The sequence below is a fragment of the Andrographis paniculata genome, unplaced genomic scaffold (genome assembly GCF_009805555.1).
Source record: "Andrographis paniculata isolate CXL003 unplaced genomic scaffold, ASM980555v1 Contig52END, whole genome shotgun sequence".
NCBI classification, from domain to species: domain Eukaryota; kingdom Viridiplantae; phylum Streptophyta; class Magnoliopsida; order Lamiales; family Acanthaceae; genus Andrographis; species Andrographis paniculata.
In genome coordinates, this window is record NW_026137587.1 from 3316185 (window position 1) to 3341844 (window position 25660).

General features: G+C 29.3%; 3 protein-coding genes and 1 pseudogene across 6 annotated transcripts; 3 read left to right on the forward strand and 1 right to left on the reverse strand.

The window, feature by feature from the left end:
• The first annotated feature begins 717 nt into the window (after window positions 1–717).
• LOC127253981 (40S ribosomal protein S12-like) lies at window positions 718–2321 on the forward strand. 2 transcript variants are annotated; one of them, XM_051278814.1, is made up of 5 exons: window positions 718–796; window positions 1159–1200; window positions 1385–1673; window positions 1862–1927; window positions 2024–2321. In XM_051278814.1, exons 2-5 carry the CDS (start codon window positions 1193–1195, stop codon window positions 2081–2083), a joined length of 423 nt encoding a protein of 140 aa, XP_051134771.1. In that variant the 5' UTR covers window positions 718–796; window positions 1159–1192; the 3' UTR covers window positions 2084–2321. The 2 variants fall into 2 exon arrangements, with proteins under 2 accessions (XP_051134771.1, XP_051134772.1); XM_051278815.1 differs by having other exon boundaries at window positions 744–834.
• A 6219-nt stretch (window positions 2322–8540) lies between these two features.
• Window positions 8541–10217, forward strand: LOC127254844 (uncharacterized; annotated as a pseudogene).
• Window positions 10218–13865: 3648 nt separating this feature from the next.
• LOC127253959 (stromal cell-derived factor 2-like protein) lies at window positions 13866–16043 on the reverse strand. Its single transcript, XM_051278776.1, has 6 exons — window positions 15675–16043; window positions 14959–15099; window positions 14624–14764; window positions 14449–14498; window positions 14241–14370; window positions 13866–14164 (listed from the first exon to the last, which is right to left on the reverse strand). The coding sequence occupies exons 1-6, from the start codon at window positions 15771–15773 to the stop codon at window positions 14081–14083; spliced, it is 645 nt and encodes a 214-aa protein (XP_051134733.1). The 5' UTR covers window positions 15774–16043; the 3' UTR covers window positions 13866–14080.
• A 1611-nt stretch (window positions 16044–17654) lies between these two features.
• On the forward strand, window positions 17655–20463 carry LOC127254924 (60S ribosomal protein L7-1). 3 transcript variants are annotated; one of them, XM_051280274.1, is made up of 6 exons: window positions 17655–17813; window positions 18470–18676; window positions 18799–18896; window positions 18975–19112; window positions 19857–19959; window positions 20058–20463. In XM_051280274.1, the coding sequence occupies exons 2-6, from the start codon at window positions 18485–18487 to the stop codon at window positions 20271–20273; spliced, it is 747 nt and encodes a 248-aa protein (XP_051136231.1). In that variant the 5' UTR covers window positions 17655–17813; window positions 18470–18484; the 3' UTR covers window positions 20274–20463. The 3 variants fall into 3 exon arrangements, with proteins under 3 accessions (XP_051136231.1, XP_051136232.1, XP_051136233.1); XM_051280275.1 differs by having other exon boundaries at window positions 17660–17799; XM_051280276.1 differs by lacking the exon at window positions 17655–17813 and adding an exon at window positions 18277–18374.
• The last annotated feature ends 5197 nt before the right edge of the window (window positions 20464–25660 follow it).

Consider the following 25660-nt stretch of genomic DNA (forward strand, 5'->3'; position numbering starts at 1 on the left):
CACTAAACCCTAAGATATAAAAATAAAGAAGCCAACAAATCAAAATCGGAATTTTTTGTAGCCGCAACCGTGACACATGAATTAGTTGTGCACGTTTGTTTTAGATTATAAAAGAATTCTTTTTTTTTTTTTAATTTTTTTTACAAATCATATAAATGTGTCATTTTAATTCGCTTACTTAATATTTTTTTTATTTTTTTATTTTTAAATTATTAATAATAATAATAACTTTTAAAAAAAATATTACTAAGCAAAAAAATGTTAAAAATGATTTTGAAACTTTGGAAATAATCAAATACTATTTATACTACTCTACCTTTGCATTGTACTACATAAATTAATTCAATTAAATGATAGAAATTAATGATTTACAATTGTCTAGATTACTCAATTTTCCAAAATACTATAAAATATTCTAGAAATTATTTTGAAATTATCTAACTTTGAATACTTTAGTGTAAAATATTCAAAAACTTATATTTATTTAAAACATATCAATAACTTTATAATACGAATGAAAAAATATATACTACATGTTTTTTGAAATTTATGCCTTAACTTTGTTTAGTTTATTTATTTGAATTTGAATTATTTATTTACATTTTCTATTTTTACCCAAACAAAGTCTTCATTGTTGAAGCATTAATCGGATCATTCACAAACTGGGTTGGGCTGGGCTTGGCTTTAGAGCCGTAGGAATTTATTGCTATAAATAGTCGTCCATAACCTAAATCGAAGCTCATACAGGCTAAAGCTGCACCCTCCATTGCTTTGTCTTGCGAGATTTCTTCTACAGGTGTGTATTCGCTACTCTTTGCGGAGGGATTGGAAGCAGTACGTCTGTTGAATTTGTTTGGATTTTCTGTTTCTTTTTTTATTTTTTATGTTGTGATTTGGCCTGTTGATTGTGTGGTTTTATAATTTCTCTATTATCGGTTCAAATTGTTTGCTTGATTCGCGTTATTTTGAAAGGTTGTAGATTTAGTTGCCGAGAAAAAGTCATCAATTTCTCCGTATGCTGCTCCGTGTTGTATTTCGAAATGTCTAATTTCTGTTTTGAAACATCCAATTGAGTTTGATTGTTGGCTGAAGTGGTACACAGATATAATCGCCATATTTGTTTACTGATTTCTATCTGTAATGTTTGGTTTGATGCAGTTCTGGTTGAAGGATCTTTGATCGATTACAGATAATGGCTGGGTATGTCAGATTTTAACTTCTTACTTGTAGAAATTGAAATTGAAATTGAAATTTAATCTGTATATATTGCGTTTCGAATTACTGTGATTTTTCTATGAATTCTGATATAATTTCCTGTGATAAAAGTTCATTGCCTCCAAATTCAAACACTTCCATCTATTAATCGGGAGCGATGATTTTGCAGTGAAGAACCTGTAGCTGTGGAGGCTGCTTCTGCCCCTGTTCTTGGTGAGCCAATGGATATAATGACTGCCTTACAGCTTGTGCTCAAAAAGTCATTGGCCCATGGAGGTCTTGTTCGAGGCCTTCATGAGGGTGCAAAAGCGATTGAGAAGCATGCTGCGCAGCTGTGTGTGTTAGCAGACGATTGCAACCAAGCGGACTATGTTAAACTGGTTAAAGCACTGTGTGCCGACCACAATGTGAACCTAGTAACTGTTCCAAGCGCAAAGACTCTTGGGGAATGGGCTGGTGTAAGTGCTCTCTGATTTTTATGTAATCTCGAAGCGACAATGATATTGTGCATGCCATATTGTTTTATGTCTTTGATTTGGCCTCCCGACAACAATGGTGATGACGGATCATCTTGAGCCAGTTGTCTTTGTGTTGTAGGATGTGTTGAGATATTATTTGATTGTAGTGTTGAATGGTGATTTTGCAGCTGTGCAAGATTGATTCTGAAGGAAAGGCTAGGAAGGTTGTCGGAGCCTCCTGTGTTGTCGTGAAGGTAGTAATCAAACTCCTTAGTTTTTTTATTTTCTTGTCGAACAGCTACTGCCTGCAAGTGATGAACAATATACCCACATTGATTTTTCTCTTGTAGGATTTTGGAGAGGAAAGCGAGGGCCTCCACATTGTTCAGGAGTACGTGAAATCTCACTGAGATGCAGTCGACTGCGACGGTGCTTGAAGGAAAGTGCAAGTATTGAAAACCCTTCCATTCAGTATGCTTTCGATAATTGTTTTCTTTAGACAGTTTTGATTGAGAGAGATATTGAGCTGCAACATTTCATCGGATTTTTAGAATTCAGTGGCCATTTAATTTAATTTTGACAATGGAAGACTTGAGGGTTGTTTCCTTTAATGTCATTTGAATATTTTACACCCAAATTTGATAGACATTTATTTAAGTTGTGGGCTTGTGGCTATTTAGTCTGTGTGACTTTTCCTTTTTGTTATTTATAAGCCCTGTAAGATCTAATTTTGTTATTTATAAGCCCTGTAAGATCTAAGGATTGCAGCCATTTTTGGAACATGAACTAAAAAGATTTCTTGAGAGTAGTACTACATGGATGAAGATGAACCTAGATTGGATTGCAGGAAATGAAATAAAGCCGCTGGCTGGGGGTTTTACAATGGATTATAGAATTTGATTATTGTTGAAGTATGATTTTGAGTACCTTTTCTTATGACATTGAATTGAAGTGGTGGCTGAGTTTCATAGTTACGTATTATTAGAGAAATTTAAGAAGATGACAAGCTACTGTGTGTGGTTTTTTGGTTAAAGTTTGGTGTCAGAAATTAAGACTTAGCTATTGTGTATGCTCTTAGAGCAATTGTAATGACTTTATTATAGATAGATAGTGTCTTTAGGGCTTTTCAAAAAATATAATATAATGGCTTTTATTTTGATTGAAAAAAATACAAGAACTTGATCACTGTTGGGTGCAGGTGAAGCTTAATTCAAGTCTTTCTTTCACTTTCTTTTTCTCTTTCTACATTTTCTTCCCTCTCTTCTCTTTCTCTTTTGGTTATCTCTTCTATTCTTTCATTCTCTCTCTTCTTCTCTCTCCTCTCTTTATCATTTCCCTTTTTCTCTCAAATGAAGTTGCTATATACTTTTTCTAATTTTACCTACAAAAAGTACAAAATATTGCTTGGACACCTGATCCAACGAAATTTTTTTTTTAGTTACCATTACAGTTATAATTCAAAAATTAACAGAATCCCTAAACAGGGTGAATTTTATACTTTTTCATTAATTTTGGATAAATTAAGTATGTTAATATTAAAATCAAAGTGTCTAAGTATAAGTACAATTTTTATTTATTTATTTATTTTTTGAATTTTTGATAGTAAAATAAAAGCACTAATAATAGTATATTATTATGTAGGACAAGAGAACATATGAAATAGTAATTTTATGTGCATACAAAGTGTTATGTCTGTTATAACAAGGAATTAGGCTCAAAAAATCATTATTTGTTGAAAAGCCCATTGAGACCAGACCGTGGAGCCCTAAGTAATAGAAAAAGCAGCCACCCATAATAAAAAAAATTAGGCCTGAATGATTTGTAGCCCAGCAAAAGGGGGCTCAGGTTGCGATGAAAAATCCAGTCTTGCAAAGAATTGAGAGAAATAAGAATATATTGGGCCCAAAAGAATGGTGTTTGTGAAAAGTCCAGAAAAGTAGGTTGGGCCAGCTTAGAGGGAGCCCAAAGAATGAAAGAGCAGTGGCCCACTGAAGGGGACGAAGAGATATATGATAAGGCATTTAATAGCTTCATAACTCACAATGGTAACTGGGATACCAATGAGGTTTAAAAGAGCAATTAAAAAAAAAACTGAAAGTTAAAAAGAATTTTCATTAAAAAAAGGTGAAATAATAATAAATTCAATACTTTTTGGGAAGTTCCTCGTTATGCATGAAATTCAATAGCCATGGGTCATATTTTTTTTAATGAGTCATTGAAGAAGAAAAAGATCGACTTATTAAAGGATGAGGGAGTGGACAATAATGAGATGAACAAATCATTGTGGGAGGTGGTGTTTCGGATGTTAGTAATGTCGGGTACAAACTCAAGTCCACGTTGAATGTTGTGAATAAAATTTCACACCTAAGTTCCAAATACACTTCATTAGTACGAGGTATTTTAGAAAAAATTAAAAAATAAATCCGAATTCAATTCAAAGCGGACAATATCATACTAATATTGAATTGATCCAGTCTCAACATTAGTATCAGAGTCTGGTTCGATGTTGAAGTGGACTGCATGGCATTGACATTAGTTGTGGTGGTGGGCTCGCTCTTATGACCTGCGGATGTGCTTTGTGTCGAAAGTTTCCTGATGTTGGATTGGTCCTGATAATTGTGGTTGGTCAAGTAGCAGGTCCTTTTGATAGGCGGTAGAAGGTGGGCAGAAAAGACCCCATTGGTTGATCCTGGTTTGAGGGAAGGATCGTTGGGTACAAACTCAAGTCTCACATTAAATGTTGTCTTCCGTGCGTCTTTCTCGTGGCGGGAACAAAACAACAGGGAAAGATCCGGCCCAGGGCTCGAGGGCGAAGAAAATTCCACACTCCGTGCGGGCTCAACTCAAAGTAGACAATATCATACTCGTGTTAAGTTGACCAGTCCCAACAACTAAAAGCTTAGAGGCATAATCCATAAGTGCAAGTAATAATCTTGAATGAAGGGTCACACATGATTCATTTAGTGTGACTTGCTTGTCGGACCTAGTTTGCAGATGTATTAGGTTCAGCTAGAAGTTTACCCAATGCGCACTTTCGGATAGTAGTTGCGAATTTTCATATCATTCAAAAAAAGAAAAAAAAAAAAAAACAATAATCTTGAATAAAGGGATTTCAAACATTTACGGGGCTTACATAGTTTATAATGATAGTGATCATGATGGACGTTCAAGGAAGGGGAGTTTCCTATCAAAGCTATATAAAGAGTAGCACGGCGAACAAAAAAAAGTCTCCAACCAATTTAATCTTTCATTTTTTATTTTAATTTTGTTAGTATTTTTATATTTTAGTATTCTACTTTTTTTCTCTTTTTTTCTTTTGATATTTCTTAGTTTCTTTTACCGCTAACAAAAATTTATTTTTACATTTTTTTTCTTTCAACCAATCGAAGGATATTCTATCAATCCTTATTTCTGCAGTCACGAAAAAATCACCTAGAGATTTTTTTTAAGTACCCTAGGGAACCCTTGTGAGTACTCCAACCGATTTTATCTAACGGTCGAAAAGACTTTGTATATACTAATTTGTATATGCAACAATGTCTTTAAAATTAACAATATTTTAATGCAAATTAAAATTAACACAAAAATATAACATAATTGCGGAAAAAAAAAAAAAAAAATTGAATGAGGTTGGCTAGCAAAAACACAATTCAAAACCAAACTGTTAAAATTCAATTTCAATTCGGCTTCTACAAATTCATAATCTTTTAAATTTTTTGGTAAATTTTGTTTTTTTTGTTGCTTTTTTTTTTTTTTTTCTGAATATATATTATAACAATATAGGATGTGTTTGTTTGATGTATTTTAACTATTTGTAATTTTTTTCTTCAAAAAACATAAATTTAATTTTTAGTTTTTTATATTAAACTAAAAATTTATTATATATTCAAAACATCAAATAAACACATAGTTAAAATTACAGTAAAATAATTATTTGTTATAATTCAATTTATGATACTTCCTCCGTTCCACTTATCATTTCCATTTTTTCATTTTCTTACTTTTCTTTTTTGAAAAAAATTATACACTTTAATTTCATTTAAAAAAATATTAATTTATAATTTTTAAAATTTTAATTAGGAATAATTAGTTATTTTAATCTAAAATTATTTTTATTATACGATAATTATTTTTACTAATATATTCTTAATTATTTATTAATTATATCCCTTATAAATTCTTATGTCTACAGTAAACGGGACACCGTAATCGGGACAGGGGAAGTATTAAGTTGTGTTAATTATAAATATATATTAATATTTTATTTATTTATATTATTATATAAAATTTTATTTTCTACATAATGACATATATATTGTATATATTTTATTAAATTATTATTATTAAAAATATCAAATAATTATTTTACTGTATCTTGCAAAACTGTCCATAAATTGAACTCCCTCCGTTAGGTCTTTTGAAATTTTGTAATAAATTAAAAAATAATAATATTTTACTAGTCAGTGAATGTGTGTAAGAGTTTTTTATATTTTTGTAATTTAAATCAAAAGTAAAGAATATTTTGGTAATAGTATATGATTACATTTTTAAAATAATGAAAGAAATATTTTGAAATGGGACGAACGAAAATAGTACAAAAATATATTCTAAATTGGGACAGATGGAATATATTTTAAAATTTCAAAAATAGAAAGAAAAAATCAATGTGTGCATCCTACCCCTAGGCCATAGTAATTGTCCCCAACACGTTTAAGGGGATATTCATTTATAATTTCATTTGATTTTTTTAGATTTTAAAAAATCTATCGTGGATTTAGAGAGTTTATAGAGTTCATCTAGAATTTGATGGATTTTATTAATTGATTTTGATGACTTTTTACAAATTTGATTAAATTTTTTTAAAGAATTTATATGAATTTGGTAGAATTATAGAATAATTTTTTTATTAATTTTTGTAACTATATAAACTTATGTAAATACAAGTTTTATAAATATAATTCGATAAAAAAAAAGTTATATAAAAATAATATATTAATAATTAAAGTTATTATATATAATCATTTTTATAAAATAAAGTTAATATTAATAAATAATACTAATATTAATAATATAGAAATATTGTAATGTACATAATACTATTTTGTATATTAATATTTTTAATTTTATAATTTTTATTATATTATCCTTCAATATATCAATTTATTTTTGTATTTATTATTAGTTATTATCATTATTAATATTTATATAATTTTTTACATAAAAATAAATATATAGATAAAATCAAAATCTGCATTTACAAATTTTGAGAAAAATTAAAATAAAAAAAATTGAAAGTAAATAAATATAATTAACGATCCAATAAAAAATAAATGTATATCTAGTTAACTTCAACAATGATATAGTATAGTTGATAAATGAAAATGAAAAAAAATAGTATTATGATAATAGTATTTTTTTAATATTATATTTATAATATAAAATATATATTAAAAAATATAATAATAATTTACTAATATATTTTTATTTTTAATTATTTTTCTATTAAATATTTATAATATTATTAATAAATATTTATCATATTATTTGTAACTTATATATTATCATCATCAACAACAACACTAATAATAATAATAATTTTAAAAATATATCAAAGTCTCTTTTTTCCGACAGATATTTTTTACTATACAAATTTTTCATAATTATCTATCAAAATTCAATAAAATTCATAGACTTTAAAAATATACGGATTGTTGAATACATCAGGTCTAATATCTTCAAATTTTAAAATAATTTTAAAAATTTGGATTAAATAAACCCTTCCCTAGCCAAACCTAACCAAAAAAATACACCCTTAAATAATAAGTATTTCAAAACAAATGTCTAATATAAATTTATTCAAAATTTTAAAAATCATTGGTCTTTTTTTTTTCTTTTTCTTTTGAAATTGCTAATAAAAAATATTTAAATAATAAATAGATATTATTTTTATAGATCATTCAATAAAGTCTTAAAAAAAATAAATTAAAAGGCAATGAAAGATGAATAGAACAAATAGATAAAAATTGAAATAAAGAAAATAACGACATCAACGAGACGATCAATAAAAGAGAAATAACATGGCTGGCAATATATATTGATTAATTAGTTTAACATAGTACGCAAAATTTTAATATATTAATTATTTGATTTAACTTAATATAAAATATTTTTGAAAATTATAATAAAATATAATATTTCACTAATCAAACATGTATATATTTGTTTACTTTTTTATTAAAAATTATGAATATTATTATTAAACAATAATGATAGATAAGTTTTTTGCTACAGTAATATGTAAGTTGTAAAAATTTTTTAAAGTTAGGCCGTAAGTACAATTGTTATAAATGTAATAAATAAATTAATTTCAAATCAACAAAAATGACAAAATAGATATATTTATTTGAAATATTAAAAATATAATATAATATAATTATAATCATAATTATATATATTTGGTCATCGGAGTTACTGCTCCACTCCACTGCAGCAGGCTAACTCAGTTTCAACCCATAACATGGCGTAGATTTTAAAACATGACCCTCTCTAAAATGTGTCAACCCAACATATTCAACCAATCTTTACAACTCCCCATTTTAAACGTGTTTAGATAAACGAGGCGACAAAGTATTCAATGATAACCCTAATAATTTACATATGTTTTTTAATCATGCATGCATTTTATTTGTTGTTTTAGCTTACATAAATAAATATCTGCGTCCATTTGTCTGCACATTCTTGAAGAGATCAAAGGTCTGTTTCTTTTTTTGGTATTAATTGTGTGTTTAACTTCATTGGAGAGATAAAAATGAATTACTATTCTTTATAATTCAAGATCAATTGGATATTGACAAGGAACGACGCTACTTCTACAGATAGAATTCTTTGCCAGATAGAAAGCATGTCCGGAGCCGACGATGGAAAGATACCTCTGAAACTTTTAATAAATAGAGAGAAGACAAAGGTACTTTTGGCAGAAGCAAACAGTGATTTTGTTGACATATTGTTGAGCTTCTTCGCATTGCCTTTTGGAAAGATTTTGGGGCTGTTCAAGAACCACTATGGAGATGATGAGGCACCCGCCATTGCCATTGGAAGCTTAAGCAATCTGTACAAAAGTTTAGCAGATGTCGATGATTATTGTTTCTGGACAAAGGAGGGAAAGGAAATGCTACTCAATCCAAGAAGCACTCTATCCGAGTATTGTAGTAATTTGAAATTCAATCTCGATGATTCCATCCCCACTAAGTACTTCTGTTGTCGGAAGTGTTCCTCCAAAAGAGTTTTTATGACCCACTGCTACTGAAACCATTGTGGTACATCATTTACCATGAAGATAGAGATATCTGGTGGGTATCCAAATATTCCATTACAGGGTGGAGGAAGTAGTTTTGTCAAGAAGACTGTCCATTCTTACACACTCAACGATGACCTGCAGATATATGTAGGCCCTAACTTATCAAGAAATCTCAGTTGTCTTGGCATTACTGACCTTGATGGAGCCGAGCAGAGAATTGTGCAGATCGGAAGGAACGAGGTAACCTGAGAATTTTATTTTATTTTTTTTCTGTAAATTGAATCTAAAAAGTTACATCACGCTTGCTTGCTTGCTGCAGGTGATTGATATATTGACAAGAGCTTTGCTATCCAAAACTCCATTAACGGATGTTTTCCTGAAAGAGAAGGAGAAGATGAGCAGCTTCGGTTCAACATGGAGACAACTGCACATTAAGCCAACCCAAACAAATTCAAAGAAGATTGTTGTGAACGCAGTGGTCCAGAAGTCTACTCATAAGCTACTCCTGGTTCAATCCGAAAATGATTTTGTTGATTTTCTGTTTAGTCTGCTCACTGTTCCGTTGGGCGGAGTGGCTCACCTTTTGGGTGGCAACACCTGTCTTGGGAGCATCGACAATTTGTATCGAAGCATTGCAAGCTTAGATAGCAAGCATCTGTATACAGAAACTATGTTGTTCAAACCTTTGCTACCTTGCAAGTACCTTTCTAACACCCAAATGCTTCCCATCTTCGAACAAATATTAAAAGTTGACAATAGTTTCAGGGTTTGGACCTTTGATAACCGAGTTGATTACAAGTTTGCAAATGTACAAGACCCTAAGGGTGAAGGAAGCTATTTGAGGAGCCCTGGAATGTTCATGGTGACAGATGATTTGGTAGTGACGCCTTTATCAGCTCTTTCACTTGTATCTTTCTTAAATGAGGCCAAGATTACCATGTCGGACTTTGAAGAAGTTGAAGTTGAGATTGATGAGGAGCAGGTTAGGGTTTTCTGAATATAATTGATTAATATAATTTACTTGTTTTCTGTATGTATATGATATCTATCTGTATTTGACAATGTGTTTCTGTTGCAGGGATATCGAATCTTGCAAGCTTCTCTAACAACAACAGCTGTTTTAACACATGCCCTCAATCCTGGCCTGAAGAAAAAGCCTAAGCAAGAAAGTTTTGTGTAGGTTAAGAGTAACAAAAGTTTCTAACATAACTACTGTCAGGAAATTCAAGTCTTCGTTGATCAGAATGAAATTTGCATTCACTTGCTGAAATCATCTATGTAATGTTAGTGTGTATTTCCTGTGATGAACTTTGGATGGAATCCTATTTAATTTGGTTAATGGAGATGCAATCTGTTGGTGTGTTTCAGCCTTCAACCCAGACCCGACCCGACCCCATCCAATCATGTTTGACCCGAATCCACACTGTCTCGGTTTGTTTGATTTTTAATTTCTCTCCTTAAATCAGAACTATCCACTCTATTTCCATCAAGTTCGAATTTTGAATCCTCTTTAAATTTGTTCCGCCACTCTTGGTGCTATCCCTATTTCTTTTTTATCGATCGAGTCTGCTTGTTGGTAAGGTAAGGTTGTTTCTTTCTCTCTTGGGATTTATTTATCCAGTTCTCTATATATATCGGTTTAAGATTTTGGGTGAGAGAAGAATGTGTAAGATAATCCACTTCTCTCATTATTTTTTTTGTCCAGATATACTTCGTGTGGGAGGAACTTTCATTATTTTTTTGTCATGATACGTTGCGCGTGGGAGGAAATGTCATTATTATTTTGTCCCGATACATTGCGTGTGGGAGGAACTCTCATTATTTTTTTGTCCTGATACACTAGTGTGGGAGGAACACTCTAGGATTACTTTGTGTTAGAAACCACTGCAATAGACACCTTTGTGGATTAGTTCGAGAAACTTCTTGGAGTTGGCGAATGAATCACTGTGATCTGAGCTTACTTCATCTATTAAGCAATTTCTTTTTTAATTTTTAATATATATTTTTGTTTTATATTTTTAACCTTTGAGTTTTATCCGTAGATCATCCCAATGTTCAGGAAAATCGAAAGTAACAACACAGTCATGCAGACAATGGATTACTGATTGCCAATTTAGATTCTAATTGACCTTAACAGCACAACTAACCAGAGATATCTATAACTTTTAAGCATTATAAATCATATGTTCAAGTTAAACCTATACAATAATCATTTCATGCACGAAAAAGATTTAATGGCAGCAATGATGATAAACAGAAAACACTAAACAAAGGCTGAAATTTGATTTTATTGAAATTCTCAACGCTAAACAGTAACTGATTAGATTCTTATAGTTTAAAATAAATATCAATTATAAAAAATATTAATATATAATTGAAATTAAATATAATTATATAATAAAAATTTATAAAATGTAAAATGAGAATCATTAATATATATATTTTTTTATCAATATTAATATTATTTTAATTTTATAAAAAATTAATACTATAATGAATATTTTTGTCATAATTCAATATACATCTACAGTAGCCACTGTCCATGTTCTTCTTCAATCTCCTCCCTTCTAAGGTTTGAAGAAATTTTGATTTGATTTTTATTTAAATTTTGAGGTGAGTTTGAATTTATATATATATATATATTTTTATTTTTTTTCAAGATTTGGATAGTATTTGGAGAATTTTGATATGTATTGATTTGATGCAATGAATATAATAATATAAATGAGTATTAATTTGACTATAAATTTATATTATATCTATATATATATTTTTCAATTTTTATTTATTTATATTATAAAAAAAAATTATTTTTTACAAAATAATATTATTGTATATATTTTATTAAATTGTAATTATTAAAATTTTTGTATATTTATAATTAAACAAAAAAAATAGACACACTGGCTCCAAAACTGGGCTGAAGAAACACACCCTATGCTATTCAAACCTTTGCTACCTTGGAAGTACCTTTGTCTTATGTTGAAGAAGTAAAACTTGAGATTGGCGAGGAATAAGTGATGATTCATTCAAGCAAGTTTTGTATGTATTAGATTTGGCAAAAACTGATTCAATAAGACACAAAATAATTGGGTTTTAATTAAGATTTCAATCCGATTATATATTCGAATTGATAAGAATCTGACGCGATAATAAACGAGTCTGATTGGATTGAAACTTTCAACTCGACCCAACACGACAATTCAATTATAATATATTAATAGTGATTAATTATATATATATAATAAGTATAATTTAATAATTTATTCATATATTTATTTAACTAAGCTTAATTTTAAATAATTCAACCTAATTCATTGTATACATTAAGTTCAAACCAATAAAAACTAAAGACAACACACCAAAAAATAATTTAATTTGATATGATTTTTTAAAAAATAAAAAGTAAAAATGTAATAGGGTTAAAATCTTTAGTGGAAACATAGCGCTCTTGGAACTATGTAGCCTGAATGAGAAAAAAAGTTGTGATCTGTTATGGAAGACTTTTGTTCACTTTACTCTTTTGTTATTTTTATTAGTTTATAACTCAATTTTTATGTTTTCTTTTATAAAACATTGAATTGAATATTATTCAAATAAAAATTTTAAATGTAGAAAGTCTGAATACAAAAAATATTCAAGAATTATACTAAAGTTTAATTATACATTAAATAAACACATATTAATGTCACATTAAATAATTGTTTCAATTTAAAATTTTATTATACAAAATTCAAATTCGAATCCAAAATTGGAACATCACAAACAAACACAACTATTGATGTTATATAAAAATATTGATATAATATTTTAAATATAAAATATATTTTTAATATAATAAAAAATAAATACGTAGTTAAGTTTTAAGCAAAACTTTTAATGAATAGTAAAAATGTTTTAAAATACTCCAAACAAACACAACTATAAAATATCACATCGGCTACCGTACAAACACCGCACAAATCAAATGCACAATAAAATAAAAAAAATATTTATTACGGTTTGAAAGTCTGTTTGTTTTGTTTGATAGTTTGAATTTTGAGTTGGGATTTAAATAGTAAAAATTTTAAATTTGAATAACTGTACGATGTGATATAAATAGGTGTTGATGTGATATTTTGAATGTAAAATTGATTTTTAGTATAATATAAAAAATGAAAAATAGGTATTTGATTTAATGTTTTTTGGAGAAAAAAAATAGAATGAATAGTAAAAATCTAATTCAATCTCGCAAACAAACACAAACGTTTTAAATAGTATTTGTAACTGTGCAAATTGTATTCTTTTAATAATATTAATAATCAAGAGGTATATCTGTTCAAAAAATTGAGTTATTTTCTTATTATAAGTTTTTCTAGAAAAAACTATTATTTTTTTTTACAAACTATCGTATTAAATATTATTTTAATATTAAATATGTATACATATTCATTTGTTTTTTCATCGAGTTTTATAAATATTAATATTATATTAAAATAAAATAAAAATAAAGATAAAAAGACTAAATTTAGTATTGTATGATATAAATATAACGAATGGCACATAAATATTTATTTTATGAGATGAACAAAATAAAAAAATGGATAAATTATTAAGACACAGAAGGAGAGGGAGTACTATTTTGAAAAGATTAATAGTTTTTCGAGTACTAATTTTATGAAAATTTTATTATACCAACGTTAGTAACAAATTCTAGAAACATGATCCAAGCAAATAGTTAACATGAAATGTAATTACGTAATATTAAAATGAGATTTCTAAAGTGAAGATCTAATGAAATTGCAAAAACAGTCACAAATACTCACAATAAAACAACAATAATCCTACACCAACCATTTAAACTTCCAACACATAAAAATAAAACAACAAAATGATCATCATGGTACTCAAAAAAATTTCATAAAACAACCATCTTGATTTAGGTGAGAAACAGCAAAAATCACATATAATCATTCCAAAAAATGCTCAGACATTTTAAATCCTCAGAGAAACTAGAAGCCCACATTAACTATTTAGACAAAAATCACATAAAAATCCATGCCTATCTGTATGTATATATAAATCTAGTCATGAATATGATGAGCGTAGAATAGAGAGTTTTAGATTAGCTTCACTTGCCTTCAGCGGCAGGAAAATAAACTCCCTCGGCTACAAGCCAAATATTATCAGGTTTCTTGTCCGAGACGCCGCAGACCTGTAAGAATCGAAAGTTTGTCATAAATGAAAAGCCCACAGCCTTGTTGAATTGAATTCATCTATTTGATTTATACCTCTTGCTGTCCATCTGCTATTCGGGAATACTTCTTGTTGTGGCTGTGAAGGTATCCGTTAGTGTCAACATGTCGAAGCCTGATTCTTTGGTCTTGCCTCCACGTCTTTCCACTTCCCTCGATTTCAAGCCTGATTTACCAGAATAACAGCTTCTATAAGAAATAATGTAATGGTGAACTTAGGAAGGTCTGTGACAGAAGATCTCACCTCCAATAATCCCCAGTGTCGGACTCGCCCTCCCCACCGAAGCAACTGACCTGCACATGATGATTTTGAGGTTAGGCTAATAAATTATAAAGATTGGGTTTTGCAGTTTTAGGAAAGTAGGGATTTGGTTAGCAAAAGAATGTCCTTTATGTTCGATCAACACGTGCATACAGACCTCCATGTTGCCGGATATTGGGGATGCATGTAAGTGGCTGTGCAGCCACTTCCTGCTTCTCATATGTTGCAACCTAATTATTGTCCCACTTTTGATCGTATCCCCTTGCTTCGCAAATGAATCTGGCGTAGGTTTCACAATCTGCGCAATAACACAACAAATCCAGATAAACACGAGAAGCTACAGCTGTATACACAAAATGCTCGAACAAGAAGGATGTGAGATAATTGTCTTTTCACCACATCTGCATTTGCAAGACTTTGGAACAATTACAAAATTACAAAAATGAATTCTCGGGATGTTGCACGTGCAATGTAAATACAATATGCACATACCCAATAGCTGTTAGCATCCTGAACATTTGGAAAGCCGGTAACAGACTGCTGCCCGCTTCCGGAGCCATAAGGAACATCGTGTGAATGAAGCCGGAATTTCGTCTTCTCATGCATTAGTTTGATGGTAGAGCCATATGTAACCTACAAAAAAATTAATGCCTATAGCATTAAGCTGAGTGGTTTTCTGGAAAGTTAAGAGCATAGACTGAATATATTTCCCTACTCATCATTTATATCCGCAAGATATGGAAGCAACTTATACTTCTAGTTCTGTGTGCTGAGAAATCATATCTATCTATATATATATAGATAGATATGATTTCTCATTAGTATATGTTATACAAATGTGCACGTTGAACTCATAATTAATCACCAGATTCTACTGAGTTTAGATGATTATGTTTGAAGCATGGAAAATCAGTTCTCACAAGTGCAAATACTTGAAATGCATATAGTCATGGAGGAATGTATATATATCTTTCACAATTTTACGCATGATGTGTTTATATTTCACCAATTTACAGAATCTAATTTAATCAATCTATTAAATCTGGAGAAAATGCAACCGTGTAGAATTCTAGCTGTTCAAATCACGCAAATTCCTCACTTCGTACAAAAACTCGCAATCAAAATAATCAACAAACAAACATCAATCCAATCAACAAATCTCCTATTTCCCCGGCACACGTCACAAACGAATTGCTTCGATCACTAACCTGAACGCCTTCCGAGGCAGCATCAGCAGGAGTTGAGGCATAATCGGAATCCAGCGTCACCAGCAAGTATACCGCGACTGCGAAAAACGAAAAAGCCATCCCAAGCAACAGCACAATGAACCAAGTCCTCTGCCAAAACGGTAGGTTCAGATCCGAACCGGAGTTGCCAACGGATTCCCTATAAACTATCCTCGTAGAACCCGATTTTGAAGCGGCGGCCGACGGCGCCGGTGACGGCAATGATCTCCGACGGGTGAGGTTGCCCTGGTGCTGCTGGGCGGAGGGAGCCACGGTTGGATTTTCGAAGCGGTGCCGGAGCTCCGACTAAGATCCGCGTGATTATCAATTCGGGTTCCCCCAATCGATCGTCGTTCGTTTATATATATATACATTAGTCAATAAATTAATTAATTGGTTAATTATGAATTAATTGCAGACTTCTGTTCGTAGTCGCCACGTGTATTCAACGATGGCGTCCAATGATATCTATCCACGTGGATAGTTGCTGACATGTATTTACGTCATTGGATATTTAACAGGAGGAATTTGTATTAACAGATAAATCTCATAAATGAAAGGAACTAGGAATGGCAATGGGTTGCTAGACCGAGATCCGATGTGGATTAAGCTCATTGATTTGGACTCGGATTTAATTATTTGGATATCAAATGATATATTATGTATTCTTATCGGATGAAATTTCGGGTAATCCTCTCCCAATTCATATTAGATTAATATATTAATAACATATAAATTATATATATATATAAAAAAAATCAATTGTGATTCTAATATAATCAAATTTTGATCTCATTATAAACAATTTCAATCAATTTTGATCAGACATTTATAGAAAAAAAAAAAAAAGAAGATTGATTTAGAACTGATTTTCATTCACTTTATACAGTGTTTTAGGGAATTATTTTGAAGATCAAAATTTTTGTTGTATAAATTGATCCGTATTACTATTAATCGGGTGTTAATGACATTTTTTTAGTGGCCTAAGTTTTGTAAAATTTGTGTTGATTGAGCACTAATTTAAGTTATGAAATTTTTGTATTACTTGACCAGATTTAGGCACTAATGTCCGCGTTAATTATTTTATTAATTAATTGTAATTGAACAATATATATATATATATATGTAATGTTACACCTTAAGGCATTTTGAATTTTTTATCTTTATTTTTACTATATACAAATACAATATTTATCTCGTCTCGTGACTAAAAGTATTCATTTACTTGATCTTTAAATATTAATTATTATATCAAAACGTATTATAAATTAAAGAAAAGTAACAAAAATACTTTTACTAGCGTCTTATAATACTAATCATATTTGTAAAAAAAAAATTTATATAAATATAATGATATATTTAAGGTGTGTTTGTTTGGGGGTTTAGATTTTGAGTTGAGATTTGAATAGTAAAAATTTTGAATTTGAATAGTTGTATGATGTGATATAAATATACGTTGATTTGATGTTTTGAATGTAAAATTGATTTTTAATATAATATAAAAAATAAAAAATAGGCAATTAGTGTATTTAAAATCCAATCCCTCAAATAATATTTTAAGTACAATGATGCAAATAGTAAATAGATACATTGTTAAGATACTTTTTCTATATTGATTTCTGAATATTAATTATTATATAAAAACACAGTACAAATTAAAACAAAAATGACAGTATCTTATAATACTATTGTAATGATATTTCTACACAATATTATATAAATATAAAAATATTTTTAATAGTATAAATACAATAACACTGCAAAAAAAATAAATAAGAGCAACTAGAAGAAAAGGAGGGATTATTTCATAAACATTGTGCCCAAAAAATTGAAATATATTCTTAAGGGTAAGTGGAAATATTAAAATTTATTTTAAAATTATTAATAATATTTTTTACTATATAATAAATAATAAAATAATATTATAAGTAGTTATTATATTATTTATAATAATAAATATATTAAAACAAAAATCTAATACACGAACCCTATCACACCTCTTCCTGCGCAGCCGCCGTCCTTCTTCTTCACCCTGCTTTACATTCTTCTTTCTTCTACATCTTCGTTTTCCTCCGTCTCTCCTGCAGCTGCTGCCGCCGGTCGTCAAGTAAGAGATCTCAGGTTTGCTTTATTTATTTAATTTATTATTATTCTTATTGTTCTTCTTCTCAACTTCATTCTCCCTTTTCTTCTTTTTCTTCCCAACTGTTGTAGCCGCCGGTCGTCGAGGGGTTCGCTTTAATTATATATATATATTTTCATCTTCTTCTTCTGTTTCATTCTTCTTCTCCCCGGAGCTCTTGCCGAAGTTGTGCTGAAGTATACAGGGCTTGTTTTAACAATTTCTTTTTTTCTCTTTCTCCTCTTCTTTCTTCCTTATTCTTTTGCCGAAGAAGATGTTTCCGCCGGTGGTCGCCTTCTCCGTCGTTCCACTGTTCCTCCGCCGAATATGGCGTTTGTCTTCCCGGTAGCATCGTCACTTTCGGTGAATTTATCGGTTGCCAAAAAAATAAAATAAAATAAAAAGTACACGCACGAGTTTTGGGCCAATTTCATATTAAGAAGGAAATTAAGGATCTTTTAGCAAATACGAACTGGTGGGAAGCTAGATAAAGGGTAGGGTAGGGTTTAGGGTTTCGTTACACTTTTCCATCTCTTCAACTGCGTTGATATTCCCCTCTTGTGCGTATTGAAACCTTTGAGAAATTCCTTGGATTAATTAATTGATTCGTCGATATCTCTTGATTTTGATTTTGTTTCCACTGCTTGTCTTGCAGAAGCAATCGGAAGCCATGGCCGCGGAGGAGGCGCCGCCGCAGGCTTTGAATTACATACCGGAAGTGGTGTTGAAAAAGAGGAAGAACAATGAAGAATGGGCAATCAAAAGGAAGTTACAGATACAAGAGAGGATAGCTAAGCGCCAGAAATTTCAGAGTCGCTTCATCAAGAAGCCCGAGCAATTTATCCGAGAATATCGGGACAAGGTAAGAATAACATGACGCCATGGATCCTTTTTTGTTGCTCTTTGCGTTTGCATAGCTTTGGATATAATGCCTTTGTGCTATCAACAAATTAATGCTTTTTCTTGGTGTTGTTTTGCTACCAGGAAGTGGATCTCGTCCGAATGAAGAGCAGAGCAAAGAGAGGAAGGCGGACACCGCAGGCTGTGGAATCTAAGCTCCTTTTCATCATAAGAATTGGAGGGTTAGCTCAAATTTCATTCTGTCTCCTTGTATATTTGTAGCTGTAGATTTTGAATCCAGTTTTTATTTCTCGTTGCAGGAAAAATGACATGCATGAAAAGACTCGGAAACTTTTGTACTCTTTGAGATTAAGGAAAATACACTGTGGAGTATTTGTTAAAGCAAGCGACGGGATGATGGAAGTCTTACAAAAATTGGAGCCTTATGTAACTTATGGGTATGCAAAGTAGTTCCCTTTGTTTTTGTCTATTATTATTCTTTAGTATTATGAAGTTACAATTTATCTTGATGTTTTGGTGGTTTTATTGATGCTTTCTCTTTTGTGTTCATATCAAGTTGGTTTTGAAATAATAAAAGTTGAACAGAAAATAGATGTTGAATAGGTATTGAATGTGATGTGTTGAATAGAGAATATGTTTTTTAAATATAATATTTAAATGAAAAATAGGTTTTGAATATAATGTTTTTAAGAAAGGGAATTTATTGTGAATTGCACGAAAACAAATTCGAAAACATAAGTAGACAGATTGGTTTTGGATCTTTATCTGCTTGTTCGGGCAATCTCAAAAGTAGTTGCTAGTTCTTTCGGAATGATCTTAGATGCATCCCTACTTCTTGAGATTTTCTGTGTCTTCTGTTCTTGATTTTATGTGATTTTTTTTTGTAATACTCGTCTGACATTAACCTTTCATTAAAGCGACAAGGAATTTACTGTCGTGTTTTTTTGTGGGTTTTACCATATATTTTTACTATTCAGATTTTTTTTTTCCCATAAAAAATATCAAATCAAATAAGTACTTTTTTTTTTAATTATACTGTAAATTTATTTTATATTCAAAACATCACGTGAACATCTGTTTATTTTACATCAAACAACTATTCAAATTCAACTTTTTACTATTTAAAAATTCAACCCACAAACAAACACACCCTAAATAAATGTATTATTTTATGGTTGTAGCTATCCCAATGTCAAAAGTGTGAAGGACTTGATTTACAAGAAAGGTGTTCTAAAAGCTGGCACGGAGAGGCTTCCCCTGACTGATAATAATGCTATCGAGCAGGTATATTTGCTTGCAGATTTACTGTCTGATTAATGACTAAACTAGTATGGCTGTCATCAGGAATTTTATCAATATTGTTTTTCGAACTTTCTTGGCAGGAACTAGGCCAGTATAACATCATTTGCATAGAAGACATTGTGAATGAGATTGCTAATGTTGGCCCTCATTTTAAGGAAGTGACGAGAAGTCTTCGACCCTTTATGCTGAGCAATCCAGACAGGGCTCTCCATGGTAAGAAGAAGCGCTTTGAAGATGGAGGAGACTCTGGAAACCGTGGGGATCACATAAACGAACTGATCAGCAAGATGAATTAGGTAACCAAGTAAGTGATTCATAAAAAAAGATACAAGGTTGATATTTTCTGCCGATTTTGAAGTGATCCATGAATTTTTATGCGAGTAGATCTTTCTTGGCATCATATCAAATTACTTTGATGTTATCTTGGTGTAATGACTGACTTTGAATGCTATCAAGCATTGTGTTTCATTACAATATCATTACAGAGGTTAGTGTGTCCGAAACTAGTGAGTGATGTAGAGAATTAAGTTAAGACATGATGCTACTTGGGAGCTTTGCAAGTTTATCTTTTTGTTTGATTTTGTATCTTAATTTTGGTTTACAAGTAGTTGAATATGATAAGAAAATAGTTTTAAATTGTGCCATTTCTTACCATAATATTTTGATGATGATGGATTATTTTTTTTCCCCTTGTTTGTTTAAACACACGAGACTGTCTAGGGCTGTTATATTGAACATGGTATAAACAAAAGAGCTTGTTTGGTCCATTTTATTTCAATAGAAAATTATGAACTGGTCTTCTCTTATTCCCCTTATCTACTTTGAGCAGGAGATAATGCAAAGGTTTTTTATTTTTTATTTTTTTGTGAATTTTTTATTTGGGGTTTGGATTTTTGAGAATGTTGAAGTTGTTTTTGTTTGAGTATGTTAATTTGTAATGATAATGTTGAAAATGCATATTTTGTCTCACCCAAGTGGATTAAGAAATTTATTTTTTTTAAAGAAATAATATTTTATTAATTAATGGAAGAATGTAATAAAATTTTGATATTTTTTTGTCTTTTATTTTATGTATAAAATAATTGTACGTGCGATATTTGAATTGAGATGGGGTAGTATTATTTATTTGTTGCATGTGATATAAGATGTGAAGGTTTTGAAAAGAGTAAATTTTAGAAGAGAAGAGGATTATTGAATTAAACGAGGGTCCCGAAAGTGTGCACTTTCGGTGACTAGGCGAATCAGCCGTTTTACATTCAAAACATCAAATCAACATCTATTTATATCACATCATATAACTATTCAAATTCAAAATTTTTATTACAACTATTCAAATTCAAAATTTTTACTATTCAAATCCCAATTCAAAATCCAAACCCCCAAACAAACACACCCGAAGTGAATTTCTTATTGTAAAGTTATGGATTCACTTTGTGTTTTTAAATCAAAAAATATTTTTTTTTAATAAAAAATTATATTGATAATATATAAAAGTATTTTTATTAAATTGTTGAAATATATATTATATTTTGTATAAATTAAAAAAGTAATAATATTTTATTGATTGAAATGTGAAATAATTTTTATATTTTTTACTCTTATAGAAAAAAAAGAAAAAGTGAATATTTTTATAAAAATTAGAAGTATTTAGATATTTATATATATGATTATTTAGATTAACAAAAAATATATATTTTGAATGGGATAGACGAAAATGATGAAATAAATATATTGAGTTGGGATTGAATGACTATATACACTATTCCATCAGCGTTTAAGGTCACATTTATCTTTTATGTCATCATACTTAACATTAAAAATATTTTTATATTTGATATAATAATTAATATTAAAATATCAATATACAAAAATTAAATGAGGCTCTTAAAGGCGGAGAAAGATAGTATTAAATTTAAAGTATGAGCCCCCGTATATTATAGTACATATTACAAAATATTCCATAAAAAAAAACAAATATTTATATTTATTTATATTAAATTATTGCTAATTATAATTAAAATATATTATTTATTAATTTTATACAAAAATTAAATATATATTTTTTAAATGAATGAAAGAAATATTATATATTTTTTATAATATTTATAGAAAATTGTGTCCCTAAGAAATACAAACTAAACAAATCTAAAATTAAAATATTTCTCAAATAATATTATCAAATAAATAAAGGTGTATGTGTTTATTATTTTTTTTTCAAAATAAATCAAAACACATTTATCTAAAAAAAATAATATATTACATACATTTATTATTTATATATTACTTATAATTTTCTATAATTCATATATAAAAAAATATCATTCAAATTATTTCACTAATCACACCCAAAATTAATAAAGAAACATATTATTTAATTTCCTTGACCAAATAATATTATATATATATATATCTTTTCCGCGTCAAATTTATTTTAATTTTTTCTTTAGTATCTTATCATTACCAATTTTGGCCAAGTCAAATATTCAATATATATATTTTTTATTATTGGTATGAGAGACTTGGTTGAGTTTTTCTTTTACGAAATCGTGTTTTCTCTTTTGATTTTGTAAGGATCTGCTCCAAATCAAAGCGATCCGTGAGAAATCGAATGGATTTGGTTGAATCGAACTTATTATATTGTAATCGGTTCTTCTCCCTTGATTTTGTGTCAAAATCGGCCTGTTGGATTTTGATCAGTGCTAATATAGCCGCGATCGAATTGTTAACGTGTGGTTTGGACTTAATCGCTATTGTTTTGTGTAAATCGGTTAACTTTGAATCAATTTTGGTTAGAACGGTTCAAAATTATTTCGATCCGGTGAAAATCGATCTTGTCCGTTGTTATTTTAAGAAAATAAAGTGTAAATTTCTTTTGCTTTGCCTTATTTTTGTTAAATCCGTGGTTGTTGGGTTTAAATCCAAAAGTTTTTCAAATTTTTTTGTTAAAATCTTTAAAACTATAACTATTTTTCAAAGATCTTGTTAAATCTGTTTTCGTATCCGATCTCTGTATTTACTCTGTTCATCCGTGTTGTTATCCCCTATAACATTAGTTAGAAGAGAAACTTTATTTTTGTTTTTCTTATCCGTTATTATATTTTTTATTAACCCCCTACCCTATTCTCTTTCGAGAATAGATATTGTATATATTTTCTTTTGTATTTTTGTAGAAAAAATATTGTTGTAGTGCTTCGAGGGTAAACTATAAAGCCCAAAACACGATATTATTGTTTTCTCTTTACTTAGTTTAATATCCGCATTAAATTTTTTTGCCCAAAACAATTGTAAAAGCTATTGTGAAACCAAGGTTACAAAACTCCAATCTTCACTGTTGTGAGTGTTTTCCGAGTACCTTTGATTGAATAGTCATAGGTGAATGTTGTAATAAATATGTTTTATCGTTTGCTTGTGATTGCAATATTTTGGGATATGTTTGTTGTTATGTTTGATTGTGATATATGTATTTTGTGCTCTGTTGTTTGCATGCTGTGATTTGTGGACGATTGGTTTGTTCCCTATTATTTTAAAAATAATTTGTTTCTTTATATATATAATTGTTTTTTTAAATAAACAACGTTTGTTTAAAACAAGCTTTTTTTTTTTTTTGCTAAACAATGTGTTTTTTCGAAATTGTGTTTGAATAAACTATTTTTGAAAATTAATAATCATGGCTGAATAAATATTTTTTAATATTCAACATTTTGATGAAAAAATTAATTTTGCTATTTAGAAACAAAAAATGAGAAGTACATTTGTTACTCAAAGATTAATTATGGCAGTAAAGTCGGACCTTGCAACTCAAGTTCTTCTTGAAAAGAGGGCCGGGATGGATGAAATGACTTCATCCTGTGTAATTCTAAATTTAGCATATGTAATTCGTAAGGTTGGTAGGCAAAAGAATATTATGAAATAAATTGGATGAACTATATAGTCAAACTTCTTTACCTAGTAGGCTTTATTTGTTAGAAAAAAAATTTAATTTTAATTTTGATCAATCTAAAACTATTGATGAAAATCTTGATATTTTTTAAAAATTAATTTAAAATATTAAACTTACCGGTGATAAGAATATAGATGGTTACAGTGCTATAGTTCTTTTTAATGTTATTTTGAATTCTTATTCTGATGTTAAATCGGCAATTAAATATAGGTGCGATATTGTTTCTTTAGATGTGGTTATTAATGCATTGAAAAGTAAAATATATATATTTTTGAATGTAAATAAATCTAATAGATCTGGTGAGATTATGTTTATTAGGGAAATATCTCCTTTTAAATATAATAAGAATAATAATTCTGATAATAAAAATAAAAATCAGGATCTAAAACTCTTAATAAAAGAGAAAATATATCTTATTTTTGTGGTATCCTTCACATTTTGTTAGAAATTGTCCTAACAAACATAACAATAATAATAGTAGTAATAGAGATAATAATGATGCACAAGCAAGTGAATTAGCCTGTTATAGATCGTAATTTAGGAGATGTGTTTGTTGTTTGTTCGGATTTAAATTCGAGTTTTATGTGTGCTGATGAATGAATTGTTGATTCTGCTTGTACAGACCATATGCACATTTGAAAAATAATTTTGCTTAGTTTAAAACTTTAACATTATGTTATGTTACTATAGTTGATAAACGTGTATTATTAATTTGAAATTTAAATTTGAAAATGTGCTGAAATTTCATGATGTGATATGTGCCCGAGTTGTCAAATAATTTGCTCTCATGTGTTAGTTTATCTGGTCTAGGACCAGAAGGAAAGTGAAGTGTAAATTGCATGAAAATAACAAAATAGGTCAAAAATGAGGTTTAAATTACATGGAAATAACAAAAGAGGTCATTGTAATTTTTAAGGCAGAATTAAGAAACAATATATAAATAACATGTGCTGAACCTGTGAATGTATATTTTGATGCTGTTAATTCTGAAATTAATAATATTAAATTATGACATAAGATGTTAGGTCACATTAGCAATAATAGTTTGAGAATTCTGCATGAATCTGACTATTTGAACATTTTTTAATTTTCTGTTGTCTCATCTTGTACTATATATAAACGTGAAAAATTAAATAAAATTCAATTTTCTATACAAACCTCTGAAAATTGCATTTTGTCATAGCAAACTTTGGAATGTATACGTATAGATTTATGTGATCTTTATGGTGAACCCACTCATGATGGAGTATACATTTTTTGACAATTGTTGACGATTTTTCTAGAAAAATTTGAATTTTCTTATTAAAAAATAAACTTAATTTGTTTAAAGTTTTCAAAAATTGAAAAATTCAAAATGAAGATGAAACTAGCAGATAAATTAAATGTATTAAAAATTGGGAATAGTTTTTTTTTTTTTTTTAACACATGGTTTAATAAATTTTACGTGCAAAACTGTATTAAGTTTGAATCTGTTCCCATAGCACCCCAATCTAATGGGGGGGGGGGGGAACCGGACTCTTTGCGAAATAGTTAAAAGTATTGACTTCATCCGATTTACTGGAAAAATTGGGGTGAAGCTGCTGTTACGGCTGTGTATCTTTTAAATCAAACACTCTCTATCCCCCTTAATAGTGAAATTACAGAAACTAAGTGGCTTGGTAGATTAGTCGATATATCAAATGTTTGTGTATTTGAGTGTCTTGCTGTAATACATATTTGCACTGATGATTTTGAAATGATAAC

Bases quoted from the DNA above. Each gene is read 5' to 3' on its own strand.
- LOC127253981 (XM_051278814.1), top strand. The intron at 1,674-1,861 runs GTAAGTGCTCTC...GTGATTTTGCAG, and splicing joins CTCTTGGGGAATGGGCTGGT to CTGTGCAAGATTGATTCTGA. The intron at 1,928-2,023 runs GTAGTAATCAAA...TTTCTCTTGTAG, and splicing joins CCTCCTGTGTTGTCGTGAAG to GATTTTGGAGAGGAAAGCGA.
- LOC127254924 (XM_051280274.1), top strand. From the start codon at position 18,485: ATGGCCGCGGAGGAGGCGCCGCCGCAGGCTTTGAATTACATACCGGAA. The intron at 18,897-18,974 runs GTTAGCTCAAAT...TTCTCGTTGCAG, and splicing joins TTCATCATAAGAATTGGAGG to GAAAAATGACATGCATGAAA. The intron at 19,960-20,057 runs GTATATTTGCTT...CTTTCTTGGCAG, and splicing joins ATAATAATGCTATCGAGCAG to GAACTAGGCCAGTATAACAT.
- LOC127253959 (XM_051278776.1), bottom strand. From the start codon at position 15,773: ATGGCTTTTTCGTTTTTCGCAGTCGCGGTATACTTGCTGGTGACGCTG. The intron at 15,100-15,674 runs GTTAGTGATCGA...ATTTTTTTGTAG, and splicing joins CTGCCTCGGAAGGCGTTCAG to GTTACATATGGCTCTACCAT. The intron at 14,765-14,958 runs GTATGTGCATAT...GTTATTGCGCAG, and splicing joins AGGATGCTAACAGCTATTGG to ATTGTGAAACCTACGCCAGA.